At 44.5% G+C, this 15,499-nt stretch overlaps 1 protein-coding gene across 1 annotated transcript in view; it reads left to right on the forward strand.

Annotated features, from left to right (window-relative positions):
- LOC112230310 (regulatory-associated protein of mTOR) overlaps positions 1 to 15,499 on the forward strand; it is a 242,324-nt gene that overhangs the window by 25,489 nt on the left and 201,336 nt on the right. The window contains 1 exon segment of the mRNA XM_042310765.1: positions 4,896 to 4,978. Within this exon segment, the coding sequence (XP_042166699.1) occupies positions 4,896 to 4,978 (83 nt within the window).

Consider the following 15,499-nt stretch of genomic DNA (forward strand, 5'->3'; position numbering starts at 1 on the left):
GGGTGCGGGTGGGAGGGAGATGAAGAATAGGTCCCTGGCAGACCTCTACTGTGCACAATGACGTCTGTGACGTTAGCGCTGTTAATAACTGTCAGTGTGAAAAGTAGGGAATTAGCTAGGGAAACGGATCAATACAGTTACATTGCCATACTGTCTAATAAAACTCACATAGCACTGAAAAAGCGTCAGAATAGGAATCTTAAATTGTTTTGTTGGTGGTTTCATCGTTTGATTCAGGTCTAGTGTGATTGAGGCAAAAAACAATAGCTAATGTTAGAGAGAGCTGGCAAAAAGTTAGCTAACGGTACATCATCCGGTGAAAGCTAGCACAGTTCATTTAATTCTGAAAAGGGGCAAAACAAAGACATAACATTTCCATACAAACAACAGCTGTTAGCAATATGAGGTGGATATTATTACTATCTATCTGACAGATAACTAGAGGCTAGAGCTGACCTGACTGGTAGCTACTAGCTAGCATAGCTTATTAATTTACCTCAGTCAAGAGGGGATGAAACATTACCTAACATTACAATACTAGCTCAGTTATGTTTTTTCATCAAGTTAAACAGCAGTTACCTTGCCAGCTACATCAGTCAACTAAAGAGTAGCCAATTTTTGCTCTGCTTGCTTTTACAACTTTGTGAAAGAGCGCAACACACACACACTGATCTATCCTCAGCTCTCCTGTGCTGGTCCAGCCAGCCTTCCAGAAGCTTTGCCTTCACACAGCCTGTCAACCTGCTCTGTGGCATCTGCGTGGTCCTAAATCCAGCCAGCTGAACACTCTAAATAGCCTATCTGACCGCTCTGAGTCGACCTTCTGTCCTAAGCACACCTTTGCCGCTGTTTGTGTCACATTGCAATGATAATACTGGGGTGGGCAAAAATGCAATTTCTGAATGTGGGGGGACATGACCCCTTGTCCCAAGTAAAAGTTGCGCCCCAGAAAGACTCACACACAGGCAATAGGCTATACATCTGGCTTCAGTTTCACGCCAAATAGGCCTTCAAGGAAACTCGACATATCACGAAGACGTTGGGGAGTGCTCAGTGCTCTGTGTAAATGCCTTCCACAAAAAGTTTTGCTCAACAAAAAAAAAGGCACATAAGCCAGTTGGCACAATGCCCCTTGTGGCGAAAGTACATTCATTGAATCCATTTGAAAATATATGGTCTTAAACAAACTAGATTTCCAACCAATTTGCGACAGATTTTCATGCGCATAACTTATAGTTTTCTTGCATATTTTAGAACATTTGTGTTTCCAAACCATAGATGGGTCTCCATCAAATGTACTTGTTGGTAAAAGGCTGCACGTGATGACGTAGTGCACTTTAAAATATATTTTGTGGTTAAATTCCCATGTACTGTACTGAATAATAATTACAAGTTAAATGGGGTTCCAATGCATTTTCAACTCTACTGCTGGTTTTGTCACAAATGTTTGTGTAATGTAGTGAATTTCCCCACTGGTATTGGCAAATGCACTCTAACCAACAGCTCGCAGATACAGTGCTGGTATAGCCTAGTGTCTAAACCTACATTTCAAGGTTATTATGGACAAAAGAGCAAGATCATTTTTATTTGTTTAACTGCAGGATCGATCAACATGTCACCATAATACCCTGGACATTTATTGGAAAGGAGCATCAAGCTCATCACCTTGCACTTTCACCACCCTGTGAAGTTCATCAATACCTATTTCATCTGTAGCCTAGTGGGAGGACCACACGTCATTGTGCGACTCCAAGTTTACTTTGATATGATGGTTATTATATCAATATTTGCACATAAAAGTGTTTCCACCACCATTTCGCGCATAATTAATTTTACAGACACAAAGATCCCACCTTGTCTATTTGTTTTTAATCCGACGTGTACTTTACTCGCATAAAAAGGTTTGACGGAAACCTGTTTATAGAAAATTATTATTATTCTGTTAAAGGAAAAGTGTACTTTTCACAGAACCATACAGAGTAAAAACAATTGTTTTACATTGTGGGAATTATAACAAATTAGTGAAGGAAATTCAGAAATGTATGAAAAATGCAACAACTAAAACAAATTGGGATCAAGTTTGAAGAGTATAAAACAATCAGAAAAGAGAGCTCCATTTTAAAACCACTTAGAATGTATTTGTTGCCACGCTACGATCATGCACTCCTCCTGAAGCATATTTAAAGCTTTTGTTGTTCTAAAACATTAAATATCTTTATACCGTTAAATGAAATGAGGGAAATATTGTTATCTGATATTGCCCAGCCCTACATCCACGTTTTATAATCCACGTTTTGTAACAGTATATTAGACAACTGAGAAGTTGAATTATTACTTTACACCCCCACAGATGGTTTGACAAAAAGAAACCACATGAAATTCAAGACTGTTTGATGTTAGAGTTTATGAAAGGAAGTACCTAACACATTCAAAAAAAGCAAAGACTTCCTACATCCTGTTTCATTGTAGACTTTGACTGAGCACAAAGCAAACTGTCAATCAGCAGATCATGGTTTATTTAAAGAACTGTCTAGAATAACCTTAAATGCACAATCATTAGCTATCATTCTTCTTCTCTGACCCACCCTCACCCCCTCCCTCCTTCCTACATTTTACTCTCTGAAGAGAAATGAATGCATCATACCATGTTAGGGTCATCATCTTACATTTACTCACTGCAGTTGCGTTATACTGCACAATATACATTTCCTTGACTTGCTGGCTACTGAAAATATATCATCTATCAATAAATATGCTTTGTCCCCAAAACATTGTCAGTGTCCCTGAATATGCATATTGTCAGTACATCTGGTAATTTCTAAATCAATAATGTAATTCTCTGCATTGTGGGCAGAATTTGATATTTCAGAATCTATAATATGCGCTATGCTTTATACAATTTGATTTCTTCTTGACAATATTTCAGTCCGAAGCGCTGGGGAGATTTCTCCATGTTATGTAGTTTAATTTGATAAGCGAAACAGCCCTACTAAACAAATGGCGAGGGATTGTGATACTGGTTCTCTATTGGGTTAACTGTCTAAACTGAATCTCTGCTTCATTGTGATGGCAATTTTGGGATTTATCTGATCTTTGTGTTGTGGCATATCAAATGGGCTGGAGGACTCTTAATCCAAATCATGGAATACTGCAGCTCACGATTGTAGCATTGACAGTACCAGTCAAAAGTTTGGACACCTACTCATTTAAATGTTTATTTTATTTTTTTAAACTATTTTCTACATTGTAGAATAATAGTGAAGACATCAAAACTATGAAATAACACATGGAATCATGTAGTAATCAAAAAAGTGTTAACCAATTCAAAAAGATTTTATATTTGACATTCTTCAAAGTAACCACCCTTTGCCTTGACAGCTTTGCACACACTTGGCATTCTCTCAACCAGCTTCATGAGGTTGTCACCTTGAATGCATTTAAATTAACAGATGTGCCTTGTTAATTTGTGGAATTTCTTTCATCAAGGCATTTGAGCCAATCAGTTATGTTGTGACAAGGTAGGGGTGGTTTACAGAAGATTGCCCTATTTGGTAAAATACCAAGTCCATATTATGGCAAGAACAGCTCAAATAAGCAAAGAGAAACGACAGTCCATTACTTTATGATATGAAGGTCAGTCAATCTGGAACTTTGAATGTTCTTTCAAGAACTTTGAAAGTTTCTTCAAGTGCAGTCGCTAAAACCATCAAGCACTATGATGAAACTGGCTCTCATGAGGACCGCCACAGGAAAGGAAGACCCCGAGTTACCTCTGCTGCAGAGGATAAGTTCGGTAGAGTTACCAGCCTCAGAAATTGCAGCCCAAACAAATGCTTCACAGAGTTCAAGTAACAGACACATCTCAACATCAACTGTTCAGAGGAGACTGTGTGAATCAGACCTTCATGGTCGAATTGCTGCAAAGAAACCACTACGAAAGATCACCAAGCAGAAGATGTGACTTGTTTGGGCCAGGAAACACAAGCAACGGACATTAGACCGGTGGAAATCTGTCCTTTGGTCTGAGACAAAATTGGAGATTTTGATTCCAACCGCCGTGTCTTTGTGAGACACAGAGTAGGTGAATGGATGATCTCTGCATGTGTGGTTCCCACTGTGAAGCATGGAGGTGGTGTGATTGTGTGGGGGTGCTTTGCTGGTGACACTGATTTATTTAGAATTCAAGGCACACTTAACCAGCATGGCTGCCACAGCATTCTGCAGCGATATGCCATCTCATCTGGTTTGCGCTTAGTGGGACTATCATTTGTTTTTCAACAGGACAATGACCCAACACACCTAGAGACTGTGTAAGGACTATTTGACCAAGAAGGAGAGTGATGGAGTGCTGCATCAGATGACCTGGCCTCCACAATCCCCCGACCTCAACCCAATTGAGATGGTTTGGGATGAGTTGGACCGCAGAGTGAAGTAAAAGCAGCCAACAAGTGCTCAGCATATGTGGGAACTCCTTCAAGACTGTTGGAAAAGCATTCCATGTGACAACCTAACGAAGGTGGTTGAGAGAATGCCAAGAGTGTGCAAAGCTGTCATCAAAAAATATTATGATATAACACTTTTGGTTACATGATTCCATAAGTGTAGAAAATAGTAAAAATTAAGAAAACCCTTGAATGAGTAGGTGTCCTAACTTTTGACTGTACCTGTACATCAATGTACACACAATACCCAACATCCCATAATACACACTGTATACAGATGTTACTTCAGATCTGCAATACTTTTACCTTCCCATCTTGTAAAAGCAATGCTTCTAGATAAATATATGTGCAAGTATTATGAGTAATGTGGTCATTTTTGTGCATTTCACTACTGTGTGTACCCAAGTCTAATGTTGTCCTTATGATAATGAGTGTCTGTTTCCTCTCCTCCAGACCCTCTGTCCATGAGTCCACAGAAAGCCCTGGAGACCATCGGGGCCAACCTGCAGAAGCAGTATGAGAACTGGCAACCCAGGGTGAGTTCACATGGCCCCCATGTTCTCCCTCCTCTTTCTCTACCTCAGTGACCCACCACCCACACATACCAGTCTGTACCTGTACGTACTGTGTTGTGGATCACTGTCTCGCTAGTCTTTAGACAGGGTCCTATGGGGCTTGGAGATGTGTGTCCTACACGTGCACTTAAGCAGGTGGAAGGAAGGTAAGTGGGGGGTGGTGGAAGTAAGGTAAGGGGGAGGCGGGTGGAAGGAAGGTAAGGGGGAGGCGGGTGGAAGGAAGGTAAGGGGGGAGGCGGGTGGAAGGAAGGTAAGGGGGAGGCGGGTGGAAGGAAGGTAAGGGGGAGGCGGGTGGAAGGAAGGTAAGGGGGAGGCGGGTGGAAGGAAGGTAAGGGGGAGGCGGGTGGAAGGAAGGTAAGGGGGGAGGCGGGTGGAAGGAAGGTAAGGGGGAGGCGGGTGGAAGGAAGGTAAGGGGGAGGCGGGTGGAAGGAAGGTAAGGGGGAGGCGGGTGGAAGGAAGGTAAGGGGGAGGCGGGTGGAAGGAAGGTAAGGGGGGAGGCGGGTGGAAGGAAGGTAAGGGGGGAGGCGGGTGGAAGTAAGGTAAGGGGGGAGGCGGGTGGAAGTAAGGTAAGGGGGGAGGCGGGTGGAAGTAAGGTAAGGGGGGAGACGGGTGGAAGGAAGGTAAGGGGGAGGCGGGTGGAAGGAAGGTAAGGGGGGAGGCGGGTGGAAGGAAGGTAAGGGGGGAGGCGGGTGGAAGGAAGGTAAGGGGGGAGGCGGGTGGATGGAAGGTAAGGGGGGAGGCGGGTGGAAGGAAGGAAGGTAAGGGGTGGCGGGTGGAAGGAAGGTAAGGGGGGAGGCGGGTGGATGGAAGGTATGGGGGTGGCGGGTGGAAGGAAGGTAAGGGGGAGGAGAGGCGGGTGGAAGAAAGGAGGGGGAGGAGAGGCGGATGGAAGAAATGAGGGTGGAGGAGAGGTGGAAGGATGGATGGAAGGAGGTGGAAGGATGGACGGAAGGAAGGAGAGAGAAGGAAGAATTGAGTGGAAAGGACATTTGAGCGTGGGAAGGACAGTAAGTAGAAAAGAGAAGGCGAGCGTGAAGAGAGGGAGAGAGTGAAACACACCAGCTGAGTGTGGGCTGAGTGAGCCAGAGGTCAGTACCAGATGGTGGGAGAGAGGAGGAGTGGAGGAGTGTGAAATCATTCAGTCTCTTTCAGCCTCAGGACATAGGCCTACTGCTCGGCCAGAGACCACTTCTGGACCACAGACCTCTCTGTATGATGCTGTAACTAATAATACTAGCACTGAGCTGAACTTACTCTTACCTGTCACACTCTGACTCTGGGTTCATGTGAAAACCACTCATGAAAATGAAACTGGACCAAAAATAACCTTCTTGTATTTTAGAATACTGTATCTTGTGTATTTAGATGTATCATTTACATGGAGCCGTTGTAACTAATTTTCTTAACTTTCAACTTTTAATTATGACCTGAACCACAATATGAGTACCACCCCGTTGCATGAAATCAACTCTGTCTTCCTGGCCTCCCGAGTGGCGTAGTGGCCTGAGGCACTGTATCAAAGTGCTTGCTGTGCCACTAGAGATCCAGGTTCGAGTCCAGTCTCTGTTGCACCTGGCCCATCACGCACTAATGACTCCTATGACGGGCCGGGCTCAGTGCTCGCTGACACGGTCACCAGGTGTTGTACGTTTCCTCCGGCACATTGGTTCGCCTGGCTTCCGGGTTAAGCAGGCATTGTGTCAAGAAGCAGTGTGGCTTGGCTGGGTTGTGTTTCGGAGGACGCATGGCTCTCCAATGTTCGCCTCTCCCGAGTCCGTACGGGAGTTGCAGTGATGGGACAAGACTAACTACCAATTGGATACCATGAAATTGGAGAGAGAAATGGGTATCATAAAAATACAAAAAATAAATAAATCTCTACTTTGCAGTGTTCAGAAAATTAGAATGGCCACCTTGTTGGTACTTAATCAGTGATATCCGAGCCCTGTTCAACTCTTGACAACTGTGCCTATACTGCCCATGTTTGGAGGGACTTTCTCCATGGTTGGCAGTTCCAGCCTAACCTGTCATCATGTCTCTCTCTCTCTTGCTCGCTCGCTCTCTCTTATTTATATATATATATATATACAGTTGAAGTCAGAAGTTTACATACACTTAGGTTGGAGTCATTAAACTAGTTTTTCAACCGCTCCATATATTTCTTGTTAACAAACTATAGTTTTGGCAAGTCGGTTAGGACATCTACTTTGTGCATGACACAAGTCATTTTTCCAACAATTGTTTACAGACAGATTATTTAACTTGTAATTCACTGTATCACAATTCCAGTGGGTCAGAAGTTTACATACACTAAGTTGACTGGGCCTTTAAACAGCTTGGAAAATTCCAGAAAATGATGTAATGGCTTTAGAAGCTTCTGATAGGCTAATTGGCATAATTTGAGCCAATTAGGTGTACCTGTGGATGTATTTCAAGGCCTACCTTCAAACTCAGTGCCTCTTTGCTTGACATCATGGGAAAATCAAAGAAATCAGCCAAGACCTCAGAAAAATTATTGTAGACCTCCACAAGTCTGGTTCATGCTTGGGAGCAATTTCCAAACGCCTGAAGGTACCACTTTCATCTGTATAAACGATGGTTCGCAAGTATAAACACCATGGGACCACTCAGCCGTCATACCGGAGATGTGTTCTGTCTCCTAGAGATGAACGTACTTTGGTGTGAAAAGTGCAAATCAATCCCAGAACAACAGCAAAGGACCTTGTGAAGATGCTGGAGGAAACGGGTACAAAAGTATCTCTATCCACAGTAAAATTAGTCCTATATCGACATAACCTGAAAGGCTGCTCAGCAAGTAAGAAGCCACTGCTCCAAAACCTCTGGTCTGATGAAACAAAAATGGAACTGTTTGGCCATAATGACCATTGTTATGTTTGGAGGAAAAAGTGGGGGACTTGCAAGCTGAAGAACACCATCCCAACTGTGAAGCACGGGGGTGGCAGCATCATGTTGTGGGGGGTGCTTTGCTGCAGGAGGGACTGGTGCACTTCACAAAATAGATGGCATCATTAGTCAGGATGTTATGTGGATATATTGAAGCAACATCTCAAGACATCAGTCAGGAAGTTAAAGCTTGGTCGCAAATGGGTCTTCCAAATGGACAATTACCCCAAGCATACTTCCAATGTTGTGGCAAAATTGCTTAAGGACAACACAGTCAAGGTATTGGAGTGGCCATCACAAAGCCCTGACGTCAATCTCATAGAAAATTTGTGGGCAGAACTGAAAAAGCATGTGCGAGAAGGATCTTAATGTTGGGTGCTTGTGGAAGGCTACCCGAAACATTTGACCCAAGTCAAACAATTTAAAGGCAATGCTACCAAATACTAATTGAGTGTATGTCAACTTCTGACCCACTAGGAATGTGATGAAAGAAGTAAAAGCTGAAATAATCATTCTCTCTACTATTATTCTGACATTTCACATTCTTAAAATAATCCTAACTGACCTAAAACAGGGAATTCTTACTAGGATTAAATGTCAGGAATTGACACACACACACACACACACACACACACACACACACACACACACACACACACACACACACACAGACAGACAGAGTGTTAGGGACTATACTCTGTTTCCTGGCTAGGAGTACATAGCATCCCCAGCTATGGCACATTAGCCCACATATGTCCCCCTGTACTGTAAATTATTCACGTGGTCTATTTTTGGCTCTTGTTCCCTTGGGATGTAGCTAGTGCACTGTAACATATTTAGCCATGTATTTTCCACCAGTGTATCTATCTATATAGCTATAAATTCATGGCTGTGCGTTAAACCCTTTCTTGGGTATTACATTAGCATAGCTTAGCGTTGCATTGCTAATTTAGCTCAACATATGTTAAACTACAATACTACAATTGCTGTACTGGTGTACTTTAGGCCTATTTGGTCCCCTTGGCAATCATGGCATATCCTCGAGCAGCGTAGCCTAGCATAGCGTGACCTACTGCTAGCGTAGCATGCTGCCAGTGGCTCATTATTGATAAAGAGTCTGAGTGAAAGTGACACCAGACTCCTGGCACGGCGGCGCTGCAGAGGGACAACGGGCTAATCTCATCATGATCCATCACCCCGCCAGCCCACGGGACTGACTGATACACAGGCCCAAAATAGACACTCCCAGACAGGGTAGCTTGGGCCAAAACCATTGGCAGTTACTATACCTGTACATGTCCTACCTATTCCTTTCCTCTTCTATACTTTGCACAGAGAGAGACACACATACCAGTGGAGGCTGCTGAGGGGAGGATGGCTCATAATAGTGGCTTGAACGGAGCGAATGGAATGGCATCAAACTGTGTGTTGATGTGTTTAATACCATTTCCGCTCCAGCCATTGCCACCAGCCAGTCCTCCCCCAATTAAGGTACCACCAACCTCTTGGGGCGCATACGTACAGACAAATATACACATGCTCACAGGTGACACACAACAACGACGGTCTGTGGTGAACTGGGATTGAGACTTTCGCCGCATCTCGAATCATCTTCAAAGTTGAAACATCTCAAGTCCTCCTCAATATCTCGCCTCCACACTAAACCCGGTGTTGAGCCTCTGCTCTGCCTCTGAATGGGTTCGATGCTCTACTGGTCTCCTCTCCTCTAGAGCTCAGCCTCACCTAGCTAACCCGCTCTCAGCTTCCTAATGGGCCCTCGTTAATATTTTATGCCTCCCAGGGTTTCTTCTTCACGGCTGTACACCGACCAACCACCGCTGATGGCAGAGAAGGGAGAGATGCAACTACCCACACTCCCACAGCGATGTGCGTAGTAGGTGGTTGCTGCGGTAGCTTGCTTCGATTTGTGCGCCACTCCTATGAGACTGATAATGACGTGGCCTACATGTATTGCCGTCAATATGTGACAGCTTGCATAACAACTGACAGGCATTGCTGAAGAGCTCTTGGCTTTGAGGGGTAAAACATGACCGATTTTAGTCAGTGCACAGATTACAATTGCTCACTTGTGGGTTGCTCACAAGTCTTCTCTTGACTTACAGGCGTTGCCAGTTCTGTTCTACTGTGGATGTGGATTCAACTGAGAACTAGCACCGCATTCAGTTTCGTGACTGCCTCCTCCTGTGTTGAGATTTCTCTCTTTGCTCAATTCTGTCTCTTTCTGTCCCTCTCTGCCTTATTCCTACTCTTCCTGTCTGTGTTCCTTTCTTTATCCCCATGGCACTTTCTCACTCTTTCACCCTCTTTCGTAGCATGCATTCTTCTCCCCCCCTTTTTTCTCCCGCTCTCTTTCTCACGGAACAGTTGGTTAGAATTGTTGATTTTGTGCCGCATGTCATCGTGGATTTTCTCCCCTCTCCTCTCCACTCCTCTCCACTGGTTGAGATGAAAGCTCCTGTTTTTAAAAGCAGCAGCTTTGTCAGAATGCCATTACCTTTTTAACAGCCCTGTGGCAGAGAAGACTGGGCTGAGCAGAGCTGGTGTGACTTCTCTGCATGCCTGCATAGTCTCTTCTGCTCTCTCTCTCTCTCTCTCTCTCTCTCTCACCCTCCAACTCCCCACCTGTATCCCCCCGTAACTTTTCTCTCTCGTTGAGCTGCTTTTTCTGCTAGCACTGCACTGGCTGTAGATCTGAGCCTCTGCTGTCCAGTAGAACGCCCTCTACATTATTTATCAGTGTTCTTAAAACACTGCTCCTGATTTGGGTTTTAGATTCTCTTTTATTACCCGGGCTGTGTCGAGATCTCTGGTGGGGGAGAGAGAGAACAGAGCGTGACAGGGACGAGGTGTTGGGTGACTGAGCTAGTGTGATCTTGACAGTCTTAACTGTTCAAATTTGGAATGCAAATGTTTTCAGAACAAAGCGGAATTCACATCTTCACATGCAGAGATGGCGTTCCCTCTCCCCAATGCTCAATCATTTGCTTCCCCCTTTAGGCGGGACGATCACAAACTATTCAAGCGAGAGGAAACAAGCATATAACATGTGGAGATGTACTACTAGCCCATCTGGGTCGGGGGGGACCAATTAACACACAGGAAGAGGTATGGTCGCCTATTTCCCTTGGTCAGTGGCCGATCCATAGATCGAATCTATAAACAATGTGGTAATAAGCCGAGGCATCAGTCAAGACAATGGGATCCCTATGGGAGACAGAGGAACCACTTCAGAGCAGTATCGATCAGCTCTGACTGCTGATCACCATTCTAAATATCATAGGAAAGACAACTAGAGATCTAGTGACGATCTGGTGGAGGTCGCAAACGTTTAGTACCGATCAAGTGTCAATTTGTGTGTTATAGTACAGTATGTTGATCCCCTTTTCGAAATGTAAACTACAAAACAATAGGAACACCTTCCTAATAGTGAGTGACACTCTCCCCTTTTTGCCGTCAGAACAGCCTCAGTTCGCCTGGCATGGACTCTACAAGGAGTTGAAAGCGTTCCACAGGGACGCTGGCCCATGTAGACTCCAATGTGTCAAGTTGGCTGGATGTCGTTTGGGTGTTGGACTATTCTTGATACTCACAGGAAACTATTGAGTGTGAAAAATCAAGCAGCGCTGCAGTTCTTGACACATTCAAACCGGTGCAACTGGCAGCAACTACCTACTACCATACTCCGTTTCAAAGGCGCTTACTTCTTTGGTCTTGCCCAGTCACCCTCTGAATGCCACACGTACACAATCCATGTCTCAATTGTCTGAATTGGCTTAAAAATCCTTCTTTAACTGGTCTCCTCCACTTCATCTACACTGATTGAAGGAGGATTTAACAAGTGACATCAATAAGGGATCATAGCTTTCACCTGGATTCACCTGGTCAGTCTGTCATGGAAAAAGCAGGTGTTCTTAATGTTTTGTACACAGTGTATATTAGTCACTTATAGGAAAAACAATACAAATAATAGTCAAATGCAAAGATTTATATAGAATCCACGTTGTCCTTCCAAGGCCCCCAAAGGCATTGTTTTATTCTCTCATTCACATTCCTATAGACCAGGGCTGTTCAATTTCCGGTCCTTCTGGATTTTGTTAACTGCGCTCACCTGGTGTCCCAGGTCTGAATTAGTCCCTGATTAGAAGGAGAGGAATGTCGGCCCCTCCAGGACCGACATTGAACAGCCCTGCTGTAGACATTGAAGAGACGGAGCATAGATTCTTCTGTGTACTGTTGGACTGGTCAATGGCCTTGAGCAAATACATTAGACATATGATGGTCAATGTCTTGATTTAGTTGCCTGTTTAGTAATGATTCAGTGAGTGGCGGTGTGTTCTCCTGTGCAGGCAGGCGTGAGATGGGGACCGTCATGTGAGAGTGACCATTTGTGTTAGTAAGACCTCGCATCATCTCAGTAAGTAGAGTGAGTGACACCATTGCACTGTGTGTGACTGTGTGTGACTGTATGTGTGACTGTATGTGTGACTGTATGTGTGACTGTATGTGTGACTGTGTGTGAGGTGTTTCAGACTGCTCGCTCCATGTCATAAAAGTGACGGAGAGGTCGAATAGTTTGACAGAACGAATGATAAGTGGCAGTGGATTGGGTTGTTACAGATTTATATGACAGCACCGTGGCAGAGGTGTGAGTGAGTATCTGTATGTCCGACCACCTGATTTGGTAAGTGTGTGTTTGTGTAATGAATAGCGGCGGTGTCCTGCTGCTCTCGCTCCACAGTTTCACAGTGACTCATCTCTCAGCTGCCGCTCCAGTCATGTTTCTGTGTCAGCGATGTTCAGGGACAAATGGCCAGCATGGCACTATTATTGAAACATGTTGTCCGCGTGCGCGTGTGAGCGATCCTGTGTCTCTCTTGTGTGTGTCATTTGGCAAGCCCTATGGGGGCCCAGTCATAGAGAGGATGCAGACTACAGAGCAGGAGGCGAGGCGAGACCCACAGGAAGACAAGATGGGACTAGGGACAGAAAGAAATGAATGCTGCTTCACTTACTGCGCTTAACTTATCCTACAGTTATACTTTCTATGTGTGAATGACTGGTATTGTGGATGGATCTGTGTGGGCTCTAACTTTGTGTGTGTGCGTGCAAAACTGTGATTTGTGCGTTAGGCAAGGCTTGAAATAGGACTGTGACGGTCAAATGACAACCACCATGCTCATCGTAATAACCATTCAAAGCATTTTTTAAATTGTATTTTTAGTATACATTTTTGAAACACTTTCTCTTCTCCTGACTGCATGTGCTGCTATAGAAATAGAATGAATAGAACAGGCATCCCCATTCAAGTCAATGATGGAATAATGGGTGGACTGGCGGGCATTGCGAGTTAACCTATAGGAGCAAAGCAGGAAGTTGGCGGCAGATAGCCTAGAGCTGTAAGAGCATCGGGCCAGTAGGCCAAAGGTTGCCCGTTTTGAATCTCCCAGCCGACAAGGTAAAAAACAAAAAATGTCAATCTCCCTTGAGCAAGGCACTTAACGCTAATTGCTCAATGGTCTTTGGGGCGGCAGGTAACCTTATGGTTAGAGCGTTGGGCCAGTAACCGAAAGGTTGCTGGATCGAATCCCTGAGCTGACAAGGTAAAAATCTGTCACTCTGCCCCTGAACAAGGCATGTTCCCCGGGCACCAAAGGCGTGGATGTCAATTATGGCAGCCCCCCCCCCTTCCCACCTCTGATTCAGAGGACACATTTCAGTTGAATGCATTCAGTTGTACAACTGACTAGGTATCCCCCTTTCCCCAGTAATGACTGATCCCTGGCCATGACTCCATTCTCCGGGGGGAGTTTGGATATACAAAAAACACTTATTCACACCTGCCACTCGTACAGGTTACTGACTTTTACTTGAGGTGAAACAGGACAAATATAAGAAGCCCCTCCCCTATTTGACCTTTGACCCATCAACATGTGCTGTGATTTGATTCAACCCAACTGACATTACAATAAATGCATTCTATTGCATGAGCCACATCAGTTAACAGAATTTGTATGAACATTTTACATTTCCAGGGAAATGATTGCATCACAATAAAAGGCAGCCATTGCTAGTTTACCAGTCAAATTGTCAGAGGTTCCAAGCCCTTTATATTCAATGTATTTCTGTGTGCTGCTGCTGCCTGGAGGGGGGTGTTGCCTAGACAGCCGAAGACTCGTTTCAGCAACGAGCAACAAAGTTTCATCACGTTGTCAAGAGTCCATGTCACAGCAGAAACGGACCCAACCGCACGAAGCCCAGGCCGTCCCCTCTTCAGTCAGCTGTTCGTTCCACGCAAAATATATACATACAGTGCCTTCAGAAAGTATTCAGACCCCTTGACTTTTTCCACATTTTGTTACGTTACAGCCTTATTCTAAAGTTGATTTAAATATATTTTCCCCCTAAGCAATCTATACACAATACCCTATAATGACACAGGTTTTCGTTCATTCGCTGAGGTCACTTGTTTTGCCCGTTCTAACATTCAATCGAACAGTAACTGGATGTCTGTCTGCCTGCTTTATATAGCAAGCCCCGGCCACGTGACTCACTGTCTGTAGGAGCGTGACTGGAGTGGTGTAGCTAAAAAAAAATGGCCGGTGAGTGTGTGTTTTTTCCGGCTATGACGGTTATTTTATTTCATCCATATGTAACGGTATAGCTTCCGTCCCTCTCAGCCCCTACCTGGGCTCGAACCTTGGACCCTCTGCACACATCAACAACTGACACCCTCGAAGCATCGTTACCTATCGCTCCACAAAAGCCCCGGCCCTTGCAGAGCAAGGAAACAACTACTTTAAGGTCTCAGAGCGAGTGACATCACGATTGAAACGCTATAAGCGTGCACCCCGCTAACTAGCTAGCCATTTCACACTGGTTACACAACTGTCGGATACACGCTTATACCGTAATTGTGCCAGGCCTAGCTTGAAATCAAGGTCCTGTCGTCCCAGGAAAAATAGAAAATATGTCTGGGAATGTTCAAAACAGACTCTGGGACAGTTCTGGGATGATGGATCCAAAGTTAGTGCATTTGGAAAGTATTCGGACCCCTTTACTTCTCCCATATTTTGTTACGTTACAGCCATATTCTAAAATGGTTAAAATAGTTTCCCCCCCTCAATCTACACACTACCCCATAATAACAAAGTAAAAACAGGTTTTTAGACATTTTTGATAATGTTCTACAATTTTTTTTTGAAATATTAAATTTACATAAGTATTTAGACCCTTTACTCAGTAATTTATTGAAGCACTTTTGGCAACGATTACACCTTTGAGACTTGGGTATTGGGTCTTGGGTATGACGCTACAAGTTTGGCACACCTGTATTTAGGAAGTTTCTACCATTGTTCTCGCAGATCCTCTCAAGTTCTGTCAGGTTGGATGGGGAGCGTTGCTGCACAGCTATTTTAAGGTCTCTTCAGAGATGTTCGATTGGATTCAAGTCCGGGCTCTGGCTGGGCCACTCAAGGACATTGAGACTTGTCACGAGGCCACTCCTATGTTGTCTTGGCTGTGTGCTCAGGGTCGTTGTCCTGTTGGACGGTGAACCAT

Source organism: Oncorhynchus tshawytscha, linkage group LG32 (genome assembly GCF_018296145.1).
Source record: "Oncorhynchus tshawytscha isolate Ot180627B linkage group LG32, Otsh_v2.0, whole genome shotgun sequence".
In the NCBI taxonomy this organism is placed as follows: Eukaryota; Metazoa; Chordata; class Actinopteri; order Salmoniformes; family Salmonidae; genus Oncorhynchus; species Oncorhynchus tshawytscha.